The 16,283-nt window shown below is 37.5% G+C and overlaps 1 protein-coding gene across 1 annotated transcript; it reads right to left on the reverse strand.

The window, feature by feature from the left end:
• Nucleotides 1-1,913: 1,913 nt before the first annotated feature.
• On the reverse strand, nucleotides 1,914-14,732 carry CDK1 (cyclin dependent kinase 1). The gene is made up of 8 exons (XM_084903968.1): nucleotides 14,647-14,732; nucleotides 12,592-12,653; nucleotides 9,367-9,523; nucleotides 8,603-8,726; nucleotides 7,173-7,343; nucleotides 5,508-5,671; nucleotides 5,267-5,408; nucleotides 1,914-3,681 (listed from the first exon to the last, which is right to left on the reverse strand). The coding sequence occupies exons 2-8, from the start codon at nucleotides 12,626-12,628 to the stop codon at nucleotides 3,583-3,585; spliced, it is 894 nt and encodes a 297-aa protein (XP_084760094.1). The 5' UTR covers nucleotides 12,629-12,653; nucleotides 14,647-14,732; the 3' UTR covers nucleotides 1,914-3,582.
• Nucleotides 14,733-16,283: the final 1,551 nt, after the last annotated feature.

The following is a 16,283-nucleotide window of genomic DNA, read 5'->3' on the forward strand; positions in this document are numbered from 1 at the left end:
ATCACAAAATAGTCCCATGGATGCAAAGTATAACACAAAATATAAATATAGTCAATAACATTGTAATAACTATGTATAGTACAGTTAGGTACTTGAAATATTGGGGGGATCACTTTGTAAAGTATGATTGTCTAACCACTCATTATACTCTACACCTGACACTAATACATGATGATATTGAATGTTAACTGTAACTGAAAAATAAAATTAAAAACAAAACCATCACCCCTGCCCTCACTGGACTTATAATTTAGAGAGAAAGCAAGAGAAGGGCTTTAAGAGGTAATGAGAAAGAAGTGATGAGAGCTCAAAGAAAATTACTATGTGCCAGGAACTTTACCTATACCCTTCAACTAGTGATGCAACTTAAAAAAGATTTAAGCACCAGTTACTGTGGCAGAAAAACAACTCTAACTACCCAATTTTTGTAATGTATTGAAAAAAGGACATTTATTCAGGCCATCTTGATAAATTATGTTCTATATAAGCAGAATGCTTGGCAATCCTATCTTCATCTCTCACAACAACCCTATTTATAGGAATAATAAACCCCAATTGAGGAAAAGGACTCAAAGCCACCAAGTGACTTATTCAAGGCCACAGACAGAAATGGCAGAACTGGAGCCAAGCTCTAATCTCTCCAGTTCTAAACCTGGAATTTTTATATTCCACCATTCATTTTTCTCAATACTGCCATGTAATATTTAAGTTCAAGTTCCAGTTCCACCTCTAAACATATGCTTGACTTTAGGTCAATTTCCCCTTCTGCTCAATTCTCAGCCTTTTGAAGTGATTCCTGGTGTGGCCCCGGCACCATCAGCATCACCTGGGAGCTTAAGAAAGGACATTCATGGCCACAGGACCTACTGAATCACACTCTGGAAATAGACCAGAAATCTGTTTTAACAGGTTTGAAAACCACAGACCTTCAGCATTCCAAAGGAATGCTATCATTATAACCTCTCTTTAAAAGCCAAGTGTGACTCTTAATACATTCCTTCTGAAGCTTTGATGGTCTTAGAAAGTTGACATTTATACTGTGACAGGTGAAAATGTCTACTCTCCCTTCCAAATACTTCATTGAACTTTACCCCTTCTCCAAAAGGACTAAGGTTATAATTGTTGTCAATACCATTATTGCCCCACCTTTGCCTTTTCCTAAATGCTATTTTTAAGTCAGTAATTCTCTTGCAGGACCTTTCATGCTTTAACCTTCCCTTCCTTCGCTTTTCCTTTAATCATTCAATAATCTATCCATCTTGCCAGAAACCTATTTCAACAATACCCACTACTCTCTTCACTCCACATTCCACAAACATCAGTCTTTGCTCCATCCTCAATGCAAAATGTGTCTATGGCCCCATTTGACTCCTTTGAATATGGTAACTATTTCAACAGGGAGATTGAAGTTGACCTTTTATGAACTAGTTTGCTAAAGGAATGAATGTAAAAGTTTGTTCTAATAGAGCTCTCAAGCCTCCTCAAAGTTCTCTGCGTCATTACTGCATCTATATTCAAAGTTAAAATAGATTTAAAAATCCTCAGGAAACTAGGGAGAATCTGTAGAGTAATTCTCAGTGTATGCTCACGGCACATTAGTCTGAGATCGGTGAAGAAATATACAGCCCTCTCTCCTCACTACAGTAGAATGAAATAGAAATAGAACAAGTGAAAGATATTGCATGAAGTTTTAAGAACTAAAACTGTATGTAGGTCTAAGTGTTAAACTCACCACCAAATGTGATAACTGGGCTACATCAGAATCAGCTTGGGGAACTTTTGAAATTTCCTGGAATATATTTTGTAATTTTCAATTTCAAAATTGTTCAGATAGAAGCAGTGTTAGTCCCAAGTGTTTCTAGCGCATAACAGATTTAAAACCTACTGGTGCAGAGACAAGCTCCATTTTAAAATTAATCAGAAGCACAAGCCAATTTAAAAGTATGCATGAGGATCCAATTCAGCAGCTTTTCACCCTCACTGAAGCTGCCATAAACATTATACACAGGATTACACAGATAGGTGCAGGAAAAGTAGGTCCCTCATTATAGCAATTGATGAGTGTTCTATCATCTCATTGCCCTGATCCATCTAGTAGGTTCTAAATTGATGAATTACTGACTTTTCAAACTAAACTCCATGACAATAATGAGGTTCTGTGCTGCTTCTAAATCCACAAGGCCCCAAGCATGGGTGACAACCATGTATCTATATATAACTAAATCATAAGTACCAAGACTTAATTATGTCAGATATGCTGATAGTGTGACCTTTCATTTACCAAATTCCCACCATAAATTCTTAATAATTCTCCACAATATGATCCCAAATGACTTCCATCTCCAAGGCTCTGCACTCTTACTGCAGGCTAGCTTCCCCCAAACCTCGTATCTTGTAAGTCCCACTGCCAAACAAAGTGATCCATATACTTTCTCATACAGAGTGGAAAAACTCGAAGGCACTTTGGATTATAGATCACCCATTACATATCCAATCAATTGGGTGTCAGGATCGATAACACAGGAATGCCTGTTCTAGCCATGGGTAAAAAGGAGGAGAAATAGAGGATACCTGGTGAAAGGATAGATGTCCACTAAAATTGATAAAACTATTTTCACAGACATTTCTCTTGGCTATAACAATTTAAATTTGGCTGCTCATAAGTAAGAATCACAATGAGCAGCATTATTAAACAATTTAACTCCCCAATTTAGTGATTTTAGCTAAATACGTGAACCTTTGAAGGCTACTAATAAAAACTTTATTTGCAAATGTTGACATAATGTGTAAGTCAGAATTGAAAGCAACAATAAGCAACTCCTTCACAGTTATTAACTCTGACCAAGGCATAATAAGAATTCACTTGGACAAATATTTTTCATAACCTATCTAAAAACAGAATAGTTCATAAATTCTCTAAACTATTCTTTTCTGCTATGGTCAGTCCTTGATCTTTAGCTGCGAAACCTAGTAAACTTTGGCATACTCTAATGCTAGTATTTTAAGTTACCAAAAACCTCTATAAATTTAGCATTATTTCTCAAATCTGGGCAGTTTTCTCATTCTGAATGCTTAATCATTTAGATCACAAATTGAAATACCAGTAGAAAAACATTAATTTTTAGGCAAGTTGTACAGTTAACACATGACAAGAAACTAACAAGAAAATTTAAACATCTAGAACATACAAATACTTGAAAGTATTATGAAGTCTGAACTTAATTGGTACACTTTGCTAAATTATAGCAATTCCAATTAAAGAAAAACCGGATTGCTGTAAGGTTTAATGATTTAAGCTACCTCAAATTTTGCCCAATTCCTGACACCAATATTAGATTTATACAGAAGTTTTATTATAGTAAGAAATAGCTGTTACAGTGAGATCTGCAAACATATACAGAATTATATTTAAATTCATATAGAATAATATTTACATTTTTAAGTTACAACTTTGAAGTTAGAAGATGAAGTATAGCTTAAGGTTTACAACAAAGAAGACAAAAATACACAAGACAAAAATAGAGTTGACAGTAAAAATATAACTATCTGTTCTTAATACATGTGGAAACCCTTGTCAGAAAATTACATCTTCTTAATCTGATTGTCCAAATCACTGAAATATGGATGAATCAGTGCCATTTTGCCCGAAATTCGTTTGGCAGGATCATATACTAACATTTTCTGGAGGGGAAAGATAAAAAGAAAAAAGTTTTTTATTTTAAAAAATGAACCATTAAAAAAAACCAAAAACAACAACAAAAAACCCTCCATAAAGCCTAAACTCTACTAATAAGCCTGATAAGCCATAAGCTAATTTTAATGAAAACCTACAGATGAACATTTCCATTAGTTTAATACTAAATCACATAAGTATCTCATCCACTATCCTTCACCCTCTAGCTCTAGAATAACCTATTTCTTAAATTATAGGTATCTTGATAATAACGTCTTTTTGCTATAAATTATAGTTTAAGACACTAGCATTCAGAAACAGCTTGAAAACCAAAACATACATTTAACAAAGATATCTAGTTAATTATATTTACTTTGAGAAATTGCCGTCTGAGTTATTTACAACATTCCTGAAATAATGGCAACTATAGTGGTTTCTAATGTAGCTTCCAACAAGTTCCAAGTAAAAACAAAACCCAAGGGCAATGTGTTACAAATATAGCAAAAATGAGTCTTTAAATGAATCCATCAATCTCATAGTAACTTATACATCACTAGAAAAAGATGAATAAAGTTAAATATTAACCTTAAATCTTATCTTCTGATTTTTTACTTACAGCAATGGTTCTCAACTGTGTGAGACTTGGCAATGTCTGTAGGCACTGTGGATTGTAACCACTGGGTGGAAATTTTGTCCACGCACAGGACATCCTCCAGCAACAAAGAATGACCAGTGGCTAGACTAAGGCCCTCTGACTTACAGTATTTAATTTTTGTTTTCTTCATCGAAGTGAAATTCTTTATTATTAAAAAATTACAGATGTTAAAAAGATATACTGGGCCCAGAATATGGGAGGCCTTTTACCTCAAATCAGCACTATTGATAACACAGTATGTTGAAAAACAGGTAAAAGACTGGACTTCACTGCAAACAACTGGGAAATACACGCTGAATCTGGTGGCATAATGATTTATAAAGTGTGAAAGGAGCCCAGAAACAAACTAGAAGATGTATATGATGACATAGCAATAGATTACTTTGTTTAGTAAACTGTCAAAACATTATTTTTTTCTGGAATCAAGTTAGCAGAGATTTATTATTACTTCCTCCTAAAAGCTCAATATTTAAATATTGTTCTAAAACTAACTTCCTGAAACAGGCCTAGGACATTTTATTTTTTTGTCCCAATACTGTTTTTGTTTTATTGTTCATGCAGTAAAAGGTTTTAATAACTAAAAAAATGAAGCAACAAAGGAAACACCTTTGCCTTGGATAAACTTAAAAGTAGTATGTAATGAGACAAAAAAGCTAGAAAGGGAGGCTACTATCGATACAAATCAGCAACTTAAATAAGTATAAAAGTGTTATTAACCTTGACCTTTCCTTCCCTTGATCTGAAGCTGTCTGTCAGATCAAGAAAAACAAAAAATAATGAAAACAATTAATTCATTTACTTCTCAAAATAAATATCATACTAATTCTCCTCTCAAAATTACTAGGATTTCTTGGTATCTGAAACGAACTAGTAACAAAACAGACATAATAGCTATTTGCCTAAGAATCATCAATGACAGTATAAAGGGCACCCCCTACCGAGAGAAGATCCAAGCCATCCTCATCCAAGTTTTTGACATGGGATGACAGGCTTCCTGGTTTCCACTTGGGAAATGTATTCTTATAGTCCTGTAAAGACTCCACCTCTGGCCACACTTCATTGTTGGGGGTACCCAAAGCTCTAAAAGCCATAGTAAAACAAAAAATTATTAAAGCATAAATATAATCTTATTTATATTATGTTGCCTTTAAAGTTTTTAACAGCTTAAAAAAAAAATACCTGAAAATTCTGAAGAGTTGATCAATTTCTGAATCCCCATGGAAGAGTGGTTTCTTAGTTGCTAATTCCGCAAATATGGTGCCTATACTCCAAATGTCAACTGGAGTCGAATAGCGAGCTGACCCCAGCAACACTTCTGGAGATCTATACCAAAGTGTGACCACCTATTACAAAGCAAATGTGCACACTGAGTAAATGTGGTGCGTTAACTTACCTAAATGTACACATTTATGTTTCATTAGAACTGTCCTTTAGAAGGCTGTATGACTGCCTCTGATTATATTGTTTGCATGTACTGCTTACACACTAAAAATATGAAAAAGTTACATAATAGTTTATTAGTGGTCTAGAGCAGATTATTTTAGTATATATAATTTACCACAATGGTAACAATATCACCTTTAGCTTAAAAATCAATGAGGTCAATGGCATCAGCCATGGGAAAATGATACAATAGGATAAATATAAGCCAAGACATCCAACGAGATGAGCACTGCTTTAAATTCATGTGGGGACAGTGTCTGGGCTGAAGGGTAGACAACTCCACAGAAGACAGTTTACCAATACAGACATGTGACACATAAAAACATTTCAGTCAAGGACGGGTGATATACAATGGTGGTCCCATAAGATTATAATGGAGCTAAAAAGAATAATGTCATAGTGCAACACTATGCTTTAAAAAACCATCGAGTGTAGTCTACTAAGTGCACAGTGTTTACAAAGCCTACAGTAGTGTATAGTAACATCCAAGGACTTCACATTTCACTCGCCACTCACTCACTCACTGCCTCCCCCAGCACAACTTTCAAACCTGCTAGCTTCCTAAGTGCCTTATACAGATGAATCATTTTTTAAATTTTACAGGGTATGCTGCTGTAGCTTCTATGTTTAGACCCATACCATTGTTACAACTGACTACAGTATTCAGGACAGTAACATACTGTACAGATTTGTAGTCCAGCAGCAATACCCTATAGCCTAAATATATAGATTATATAATTTGTTTGTGTAAGTGCACTGTATGTTTGAGGTGACAAAATGGCTTGCAGATATATTTCTCAGAACACATCCCAGACATTAAGCAACACATGACTATAATCCTATACTACAAAATCCAACATTCCCTTTCCCTTCAGAAATAACAAGTGAAATGCCAAGTCATCAATATAATAGTGATGAAACATGATTATATTTATAATCCTAAATGTATTTTAAACAGTACCCCTTAAACAACAAAACCTATTTTTTAACCAATTTGCTTATGTTTCAGAGAGAAGCCAATCGGGAGACAGATAAAAACCACATGCTGATTGAATGGGGAAAATTAGTACAAAGGATTATTAACTGTACTGGGATTGAGATAATGAGAGACTGACTAGAAGAAATCATGAAAACTCTAAGGGAAACACGTTCTTACTGCAATGCTTTTCCAGCACCCCCTAGTGACAAAGCATAACATCTCACCAGCCAGCAAAGGAAAATATTCAGTGGTTCCAGTTCCATTTTTACATAGCATGCAATGAATGGTGAATGCAGAGCTGAGGCAATAAAACTAACATGGCCGAGTGGAAATCTTTTTTGAGCATTTCTTTCTTGACTTAAAAAACAAATATGGAAGACAATCCAGCAATCACATATTCAAAAGCACATGATTCTCCATACCTCATGTGTATATACTCTAATAGGTATTCCAAAAGCTCTGGCAAGGCCAAAATCAGCCAGTTTAATTGTTCCTTTGTCATCAATCAATAGATTTTGAGGTTTTAAGTCTCTGTGTAGAACTCTTCTAGAGTGACAAAACACAATCCCTTGTAGGATTTGGTACAAATAACTCTGGAAGAAGAAAATATGTTAGAAGCTTAACTGCAAAGCACGTAACGATTTTCTAAATAACCTTGTTGAGTTTGTTGCAAAGAGAGAAGAAATTATAATACAGGGAAACAATTTAACTACCAAAAAACTTTTAGGACTTCTGAGATGAACAAGAAGCATTTGAAAGGTTGAAAAACCTATTTATATGCAACATATGCTTGTACACTAAGACAAAGATATTCATCCTATGTACACATCTATATCCATATGAATTCATTTTGTCTTATTTTATTTTTTGGTCCCTCATCCTTTTTTTCCCCCCCTCTTCCCCCTTCTCTTCCCCCCCATAGCTCCCCTCCACCTAGTCCCCCCTCCACCCTCGGTTCCTCGTTCTTTAAGTCACAAGTTTTCTGTAGATAAAGTTTCTTAAACTTTGGCTCTATAAATTGATAATAATTCTATTTCTATCTTGAATAAATTTGTCTTTTTCACTTCTATCTTTTATCTTTACATATTTATTTCCTCTTTAGAGACATTGATCAGATCCCCCCCCAAAATGATGAGAATATTATGATTATGTTTAAATAGACACAATGATCAGAAAAAACTGTCTAGTAGTTCAGAGTTGTTTTATAAGACAACTGGAAGAATGCTTTACTCAAGATGGTATAAGGATAAAACACTTTCATATTATACACTTCATCACTTTTAAATTGTGCATACATGTATAGTTTAATAGTATGTAATATCTACAATATTTAATCAAAACATATTCAAAATCAGAAAATAAAACCACCTGCCAACATCACTTGCCCCAGGTGTTTGTTACTTTGTTTTACATGTTTACAAGACTGGAATACCCTAGGGCAGTGGGCGGCAAACCTCTCTGTTGACTAATGAGTTTGCCAACCACTGACCTAGGGCAACCGTACAGGTGCCCTCTCTGCAGCAGGGAGCTTTTCCGTAATAAAAATTTGGCTTTCGCTTAAAAAACAATACCAAAACCAGAGTAAACTATTTTTCAACAATACATGGTCATTAATTTTATGTTGTCTCAGACACAACTTTCCATTTTATAATTAGAAGAATCATTTAGTAAAAATGGTTCCTATTAACAATCTAATCTCTGGACTGCAGGAAGAAAATAATACTCTTTTCTTCCTCACTCTACTTTCTAACACTTTTCCCAAGCATACTCCCACAAAATGCTGGTGAAATACAGAGCAGACCCTTTATATTCACAGTGAATGAATACTAATAAAATTAGACAAGTGTCTTACCTTAACAAGTGCAGCATCCATGAACTGACCAGAAGGGATAGAATCCAAGTATTTTTTTAGATCCATGGAAAGGTATTCAAAGATGAGATATAACCTGGAATCTTGCATGAGCACATCTTGAAGACTAAAAAAAGTAAAACAATTATATGAAAAAATAATAAACATTTTTGTCTGCTCTAAAATGACATTTTGACCATTCCAAAATGGCATTTCTAAGCTGACTGCTTGTTCAGAGCTTGGATTTTCCATTAAGGTAAATTATCAGAATAAATTTAAAGTAATATCTGAACTTAATTGTTGCTCACTATATCCAGTCCACATAAATTCAGTTAAATACTAACTTCGGCCTTTAGAAAGACAACCCACCCCAAAACACCAGCCCACATATTTAAAAAGGAAGAAACTTTTCTTTTTTATCTAACCTACCTTCCTGTCTTAGGACTCTGATTAAGGGATCTTTAAGGACCAGAGCTTTGAATGCGAGTTGACAAAGCTCAGTAAAAAGGTCTTCCTTTTCTCTCACATGCAGTTTACCTTGATCTTTCAGCCCCAATTACTAATCCCTATGACCAAGCTCTTCTAACTTTGTTCCTGTTTTACTAGCCTATTTTTCCTATGTCCAGCATTCTCAATTAACAAAAATAATAGTTCTATTCCACTCAGCAAGGTTACATAAAAATTAAGCAAATGTAAATATTTCCACATGGGAATGCACATTTTAAACAGTATGCGGAAATGGTTTAAATCCAGATATTATACCATACCAGACTATGTTTGGATGACGAAGTTCTTTTAATAGAGAAATTTCCCGAATCGCCGTACTAGGAACCCCTTCCTCTTCACTTTCCAGTCTGATTTTCTTCATGGCTACTATTTGACCTGTAGTTTTGTGTCTGCCCTTATACACAACTCCATAGGTACCTGAAATAGACAAAGTAAATGTCTGCTATGGGATACCCCTCCATGAACTGAGCAAGATTTTAAAGATGATTGAGTCCCATAAGGTGTCACATGATGGAAATGTCTGTTGTGTACAGATAGGAAGCATCTTACTCATAATTATACCCTTAACACTTACAAAAAGAAATTGAGGATAGCTGCAACCTACTGCATCTTCAATTGAAAAATACAATTCATGTAGTCATCACAAGTTTCCATACATTTAAATTACCAGTAATTTTCCAGCACATATTAGAGAAGAAAATGTATTCTTCGCAAACTGAAATTTATCTCTTGTCTTATACCCTACCTACGATAACATAGGCATAAAAATACAATGTAAAGATTTGGGTTCAAGAAATATTTCTGCCGAAACCGGTTTGGCTCAGTGGATAGAGCGTCAGCCTGTGGACTGAAAGGTCCCAGGTTCGATTCTGGTCAAGGGCATGTACCTTGGTTATGGGCACATCCCCAGTAGGGGTTGTGCAAGAGGCAGCTGATCGATGATTCTCTTTCATCGATATTTCTAACTCTCTATCCCTCTCTCTTCCTCTCTGTAAAAAATCGATAAAATATTTTTTTTTAAAAAAGAAATATTTCTAACAGGGGTCCCTGTGACACTTTCAGAAAACTCTAAAAGGTTCTCTATGAATTTCAAATAGTTAATAACCCTCATACAGAAAAGAATGTTCCTCAAACAGAACCTACATAAATTGGATCAGGTAGTATAGTATTTTATATAAGCTGTATCATCTGTCTTTGAAGAGTTTAAAATGTCATACCAACAACTCATTTCCCGGTGGCTCAAGTGGTTAGAGCATGGGCCTTCAGACAGAAGGATTGAGGGTTCATTTATTGGTCAAGAGCAAGTACTTGGGTTGCAGGTTTGATCCCTGGCCTCTAGGTACACACAGGAGGCAACTAAGCAATGTCACACTGATGTCTTGCTGTCTCTCTCTCCTCTCCCTCCCTCCCACTCTCTCTAAAAAAGATTAATAGAAAAATAACCTTGGGCCCAGTCAGTGTGGCCCAGAGGTTGAGAGTTGACCTATAAACCAGGAGGTGTCAGTTCAATTCCCAGTCAGGGCACCTGCCAGGGTTGCAGGCTTAATCCTCAGTAGGGGGCATGTAGGAAGCAACTGAACAATGATTCTCATCATTGATGTTTCTCTCTCTCCCTCTCCCTTCCCCTCTGAAATCAATAATATGTTTTAAAAAATATCCTTGGGTGAGTTTTAACAAAATAAAACAAACCAACCTTAAGATATTCTGTTGGAGGAGAGAGGAAGAGACAAAAGGGTATTTTTTTTTTAAATATATTTTATTGATTTTTCAGAGAGGAAGGGAGAGAGAGAGCTAGAAACACCGATGAGAGAGAAACATCGACCAGCTGCCTCTTGCACACCCCCTACCGGGGATGTGGCCGCAACCAATGTACATGCCATTGACCGGAATCGAACCTGGGACCCTTCAGTCCGCAGACCGACGCTCTACCACTGAGCCAAACCGGCTTCGGCAAAAGGGCATTTTTATCCCAATTTTATACCATATAGATAAAAATTTTCTTTAAAAACCTCTAATGAAATTACTAGGTAGGGAATGAATGATTGCATATTATTAGAGGCCCAGTGCATGAATTCATACACGGGTGGGGTCCCTCCGCCTGGCAGGTGGTGATCAGGCCTATTGGGGGCCGGCTGGCAAGGGGGAGGGGCCACAGGAGGTCGGCCACCTGGTCCTCCCATTGGGGCAGATCTGGGATTCCAGGGGGGGAGTGGCGGGGGGGGGGGGGGGGGGGGCCAGAGTAGCAAAGGGCAGCAAGAAGTTGGCCAGAGGGGCTCCCATTGGGGTTAATTGGGGGGGGCTGGGTGGGAGGGGGTCGTGGGAGGTTGGTTGGGCCAGTGGGGAGGGGCAGTGAGAGGTTGGCTAAGGGAGTGCACTGACCACTAGAGGGAGGCTCCTGCGATGAGTGTCTGCCCCCTGGGGGTCAGTATGCATCATAGCGCCTGGTTGACTGGTCATTCTGGTTGTTCAGTCCTAACGGTTGCTTATGCTTTATATAGGTAGATTGGTTTTAAAGCAGCTTAAACATGTACACATGACTAATCATTTCAACCTAAGATAACTAAATAAAAAGTTTATTTAAATTACGTTAATAGCGAATTACCTAAATCAGTCCAGACAATTTAGGTAAAAAATATTTATCGCCTTAAAAATAATTTTAGTCCTAGCCATCTTGGCTCAGTGGATAGAGCCGTCAGCCTGCAAACTGAAGGGTTCCATGTTCAATTCTGGCCAAGGGCACATGCTTGGGTTGTGGGCTCGATCCCCAGCAGGAGGGTGCTACAGGAAACAGCCAATCAATGATTCTCTCTCAACATTGATCTTGCTATCTCTCTCTCCTCCCTTCCTCTCTGAAATCAATCAAGAAATATATTTTAAATAAATAAATAATTTATTTTAGGCGACTAAAAGTATATTATGAAACTTAACATAATTCTACTAACCTAACTTCTCCCCCCAACATATATATATATATATATATATATATATATATATATATATATATATATATATATATATATAACATCAATAATTAATACTTATAAAAATAGAAATATTGTTTTAATTAGAATATAGTTTAGTAGTAGATATAAGATTATTGGGCAGGGAGGTTGTCAGGGAATCATCATAATAATTTCAATTCTCTGAAAATGTGAACATTTTTGTTATTTTTGTGTTTAAGTTATTATATAAAGAACATATCTATAATAATAAAAGTGAAATATGCTAATTAGACCAGACAGCCGAACCACCTTCTGGAAGTCCTTTCTGAGGAAGCCAATGGCTGCGAGGGCTGAGCCCCTTGAACAAATTTCGTGCATCGGGCCTCTAGTGTATATATATTAGAATATACATATATATTGATGGACATTAGTAATTAAAGATATTTTAAAGGTTAGATTTTAATAAATATTTACATGTTTTTATGTCGCAGAAGTTATAGCATCATTGGGTCATTTAAAACTTTTACATGAAAAAGCACTCACCTTCTCCAATTTTCTCTATTTTGATATAGTCATCCATAGTCAATCAATAGTTATGGCAGATGCTAAAATAAGAGGAAAGAATTATTTGATGATATGCCACTAATTCAAATGATGGTTTTAAGTTATTAATGAGATACTATATTAAAGCATCTTCCACAGTGCCTGATGCAGTATTAATTTTCCACAAATATTAGTTATTATATTAAAGCAATATTTGTAAGGGAAATGACTCATGCAATAAAACATTCCCACAATTTCTTAGCTCCTTCAACGCTGGAAATATTTGTATATCTTACACCAGTGATTTAGCTTCTAATCAAATAAAACTTCAAATTCACACATCAATTTATCTATCCTTCCCAAACAAAAACCAGAAATATGTTTCCTTATGGAACACTTCTAAGGAGCACTATTGTGTGCCATTATACTTGGGTATTTCAACAAATAATGTTATTTGACTGATTTTTTAACTGCTTTATGATTTTATGAAGATAATTGTAAGACATGAGTAGGGAGCTGAAATGTGCTCACACCGCTCAAGCATTAGAAAAAATTGTTAGAAGCTTTTAAGTGTTTAAATTGCTCAAGTGAGTTTTCATCTTTCTCCTGTTTTTAACAGTCACATACACAAACACGTTTAAGACACTTTCCAGGCAATTTTGAAAGAGTAGGAAATATCACTTAGCACCCTACAGGGAAAGGTGTGACTCCACAGATAATTATGAATCTAAAGAACAAAGTACAAAACCAAACCTATACTTGAATCACAAAGAATGGTTAAAAAAAAAAAAAAAAAGTTGAAACGCTGCTGACAACCACTCAAGGCTGCCTCAGCAAATTTGCCAATGAAACTTGAGAAAATTAAGGTAATTATGCTTTGGGCTTCTAACACACCCATCCCTGATAAGATCCTATGTAAGTCACAGAGTTATATTTCTCACATTCATCTTCAAAATCATTCCGGAAATAAGTGGAGAGAAGCCATCTTCTTAAGTCAGTTTCTTTAAAATCAACAAAATTGGCCAATCTTTAAAAAACATGCTTAATTTCACGAAATGGCAACGTGCGACCAAGACAGTTCGCTTTTCCTTCCACATCCAGATGCAATGCCTAATAATGTACAACACGTCTGTTGGGCTCGCTTTCGAGCAAACTTGCTATAAACGAACGCAACCTCAAAGCTGCACACCATTCCTCCTCCATTTTCCCGGGGTATAACATTTCAAAATAAAGGCTGAGCAAGCTCAGGCCTCCAGATTGCCTCCTAGAGCTCGGACTGGGAGCTGCAGCGCGTACACCCCCCGCGGCTGCACACACACACCCCTCCCCCGGGGCTTTAAAAGAAGGTCGTGCAACATTAGCACTAAATAAAGGACCAAGGCTATGAAAGCCCACACGTGCATCTATCTATCGGCATTTCTTACTTGATCACTTTTTTGCTAATTCCATCGTTTATAACATTACCATCAAGCATCAAATAAAAAAGAAAAGAAAAAAAACCACACAAGTTCCCTCTGGCTCTGGGCCTTGGCTAAGCTGGGGGGAAAGGGGGAGGCCATATGGACACAGAGGCAGGTCGGAGGCCCACAGTTGGTTCATCGGGGCGGCTTTCCGCGGGCCTGGAAGGAAGGACTGGAGGGGGAAGGGAGGGAGCCTTGCTTTTGTCGGCCCCGGAGCAGAGCGCCCAGCGCCCAACACCGACGTGGCACCGGGCTCGGCTGCCACCGGTGCCCGGAAGCCTCCGTAACCAGGTGAGCGGCCTCCTCCTCCCGACAACAGCCGACCGACCGACCGACCGACCGCGAACCCCAGAGGGCCGCCGCTCGCTCCGGTGCCAGGGGCAGCCCTGCCTTCCCCGGCGTCGCCCGCCCGCCCGCCCAGCGCTCCCCCGGGCGCCCCGGAGGGCGGCCGCGGCCCAGCCTCCCCGCCGGGCCCAGCGCTCAGACCCCAGCTGCCCGGCCAGCCTCCCAAGGACCCCCCCGATTCCTCCGAGCACCCTGAGTCGACCCCTGTGCACCCCACAAGCATGACCCTGACCCCCTCCAGCCACTCTACCCGGCAAGCGACCCCGCGGCGAAAGCGGCGGCGGCTACCACGTCGGCGTCCCTCGGTCTGAACTCCCCAGATCCAGCTCGGAAGCGAAGCGCGAGCAGTTTCAAACTCGCCGCGCTAAAGGGCCCCGCGTCCGCCAATCAGGAGGCCCGTAGACTTTCAAAGGAGCCAATCAGAGCCCAGGCACGGTAGGGCCGGGCTTCCCCCGTGGCTAGAGCGCGAAAGGAGAGGAAAACGGCGGCCGCGGAAAAAGCAGGCGGGCGGGCGCCGACTGAGTCTGAGCGCAAGCTCCGTCTTTCTTCCCGTGGGAGCGTCGTCCCACTGTTTCTAGTCACCAGAAACTGTTCTTTCTGGTTGGTTGTTTTTTTCCACCTGCCAAGATGAGCCCAATTAAAATTTAGCATGCACAAATAGCTCATCGCAAAAGGGATACTGCACTTGCATCCGGATTCCATTCCTTTCGCTTTTAATGCGTAAAGCCTCCTGTATATTGATGTGTTTGTTTTTTTTTCTAAATAGATGACTTGCTGGGCGGAAGGAAGATAAGAGAACCAAAAAACCTATATACATATAATATATAGACACAGAGACGGTGTGATGACAGGCAGAGGGAAAAAAGGGTGAGAGATTAGGTGGAGGTGGGCAAAGGCAGGGGAAATGAGGATGGAAAGAGACGCTCCCTCTCCCTTTAGCTCTGAAATCAATAAAAACATATTTTTTAAAATATCCTTGGGTGAGGATTAACGAAAACAAAATAAAACAAACCAACCTTGAGATATTCTGTTGGGGGAGGGGAGAAGAGCCAAAGAGATATTTTTATCCCCTATTTATACCATATAGACAAAAACATTCTTTAAAAACCTCTAATGAAATGAATACATATAAGGAATGAATGATTATATATTATTGGTTTTAAAGCAGCTTAAATATATACACATGAAAGATCATTTCAACCTAGGGTAACTAAATAAAAAGTTTATTTAAATTAGTTTAATAGTGAATTATCCAAACTAGTTCAGACAATTTAAGTAAAAATATTTACCATCTTAAAAATAATTTTAAGTGACTGAAAGTATGTTATGAAATTTAACATAATTTCACTGACCTAACTTCTCCCCCCAACACATATGTAAGATATCAACAATCATTACTTATCAAAGTAGAAATTTTGTTTTAATTAGAATATTGCTTGTGGGATGGGCACACACTATGCAGTGTACAGATAATGTTTATTGAGTTGTACACTTGAAACCTATATGGTTTTATGAACCAATGTCACCCCAATAAGTTTTTTTTAAAAAGAAGGTAATGGAAAACTCCAAGACAATGTAAAAAATAAATATGTAATATATAGCCATGCTTTGTTTTTACCTCACTTGTTATTATATTTTTATGTATTTAAAATGTTTATTTATTTAAAAATTAAGAGCAAAATATTACATTTTTGAATTTTAAAATATTTTCACATCAGTATTTTAAATGTCATTTAAAAGAAAAAATAAATCACAGTTCTATAAGGGAAGAAAAAGATATCTAAATTATACCCAGTATCAAAAACTCTTTCTTTCATTGCACTCTTCCATATCTTTAAGAGAGATTTCTGCACTTGAACATCATTCTTAAATTCTGAAGAAAATAAA

This window comes from Pipistrellus hanaki (assembly GCF_964339955.1).
Source record: "Pipistrellus hanaki genome assembly, chromosome: 14".
Lineage (NCBI taxonomy): Eukaryota > Metazoa > Chordata > Mammalia > Chiroptera > Vespertilionidae > Pipistrellus > Pipistrellus hanaki.

Bases quoted from the DNA above. Each gene is read 5' to 3' on its own strand.
- CDK1 (XM_084903968.1), bottom strand. From the start codon at position 12,628: ATGGATGACTATATCAAAATAGAGAAAATTGGAGAAG. The intron at 8,727-9,366 runs GTATGGTATAAT...TACTTTTTTTAG, and splicing joins CGTCATCCAAACATAGTCTG to TCTTCAAGATGTGCTCATGC. The intron at 5,672-7,172 runs GTATGGAGAATC...GCTTTGTAATAG, and splicing joins TTAGAGTATATACACATGAG to GTGGTCACACTTTGGTATAG.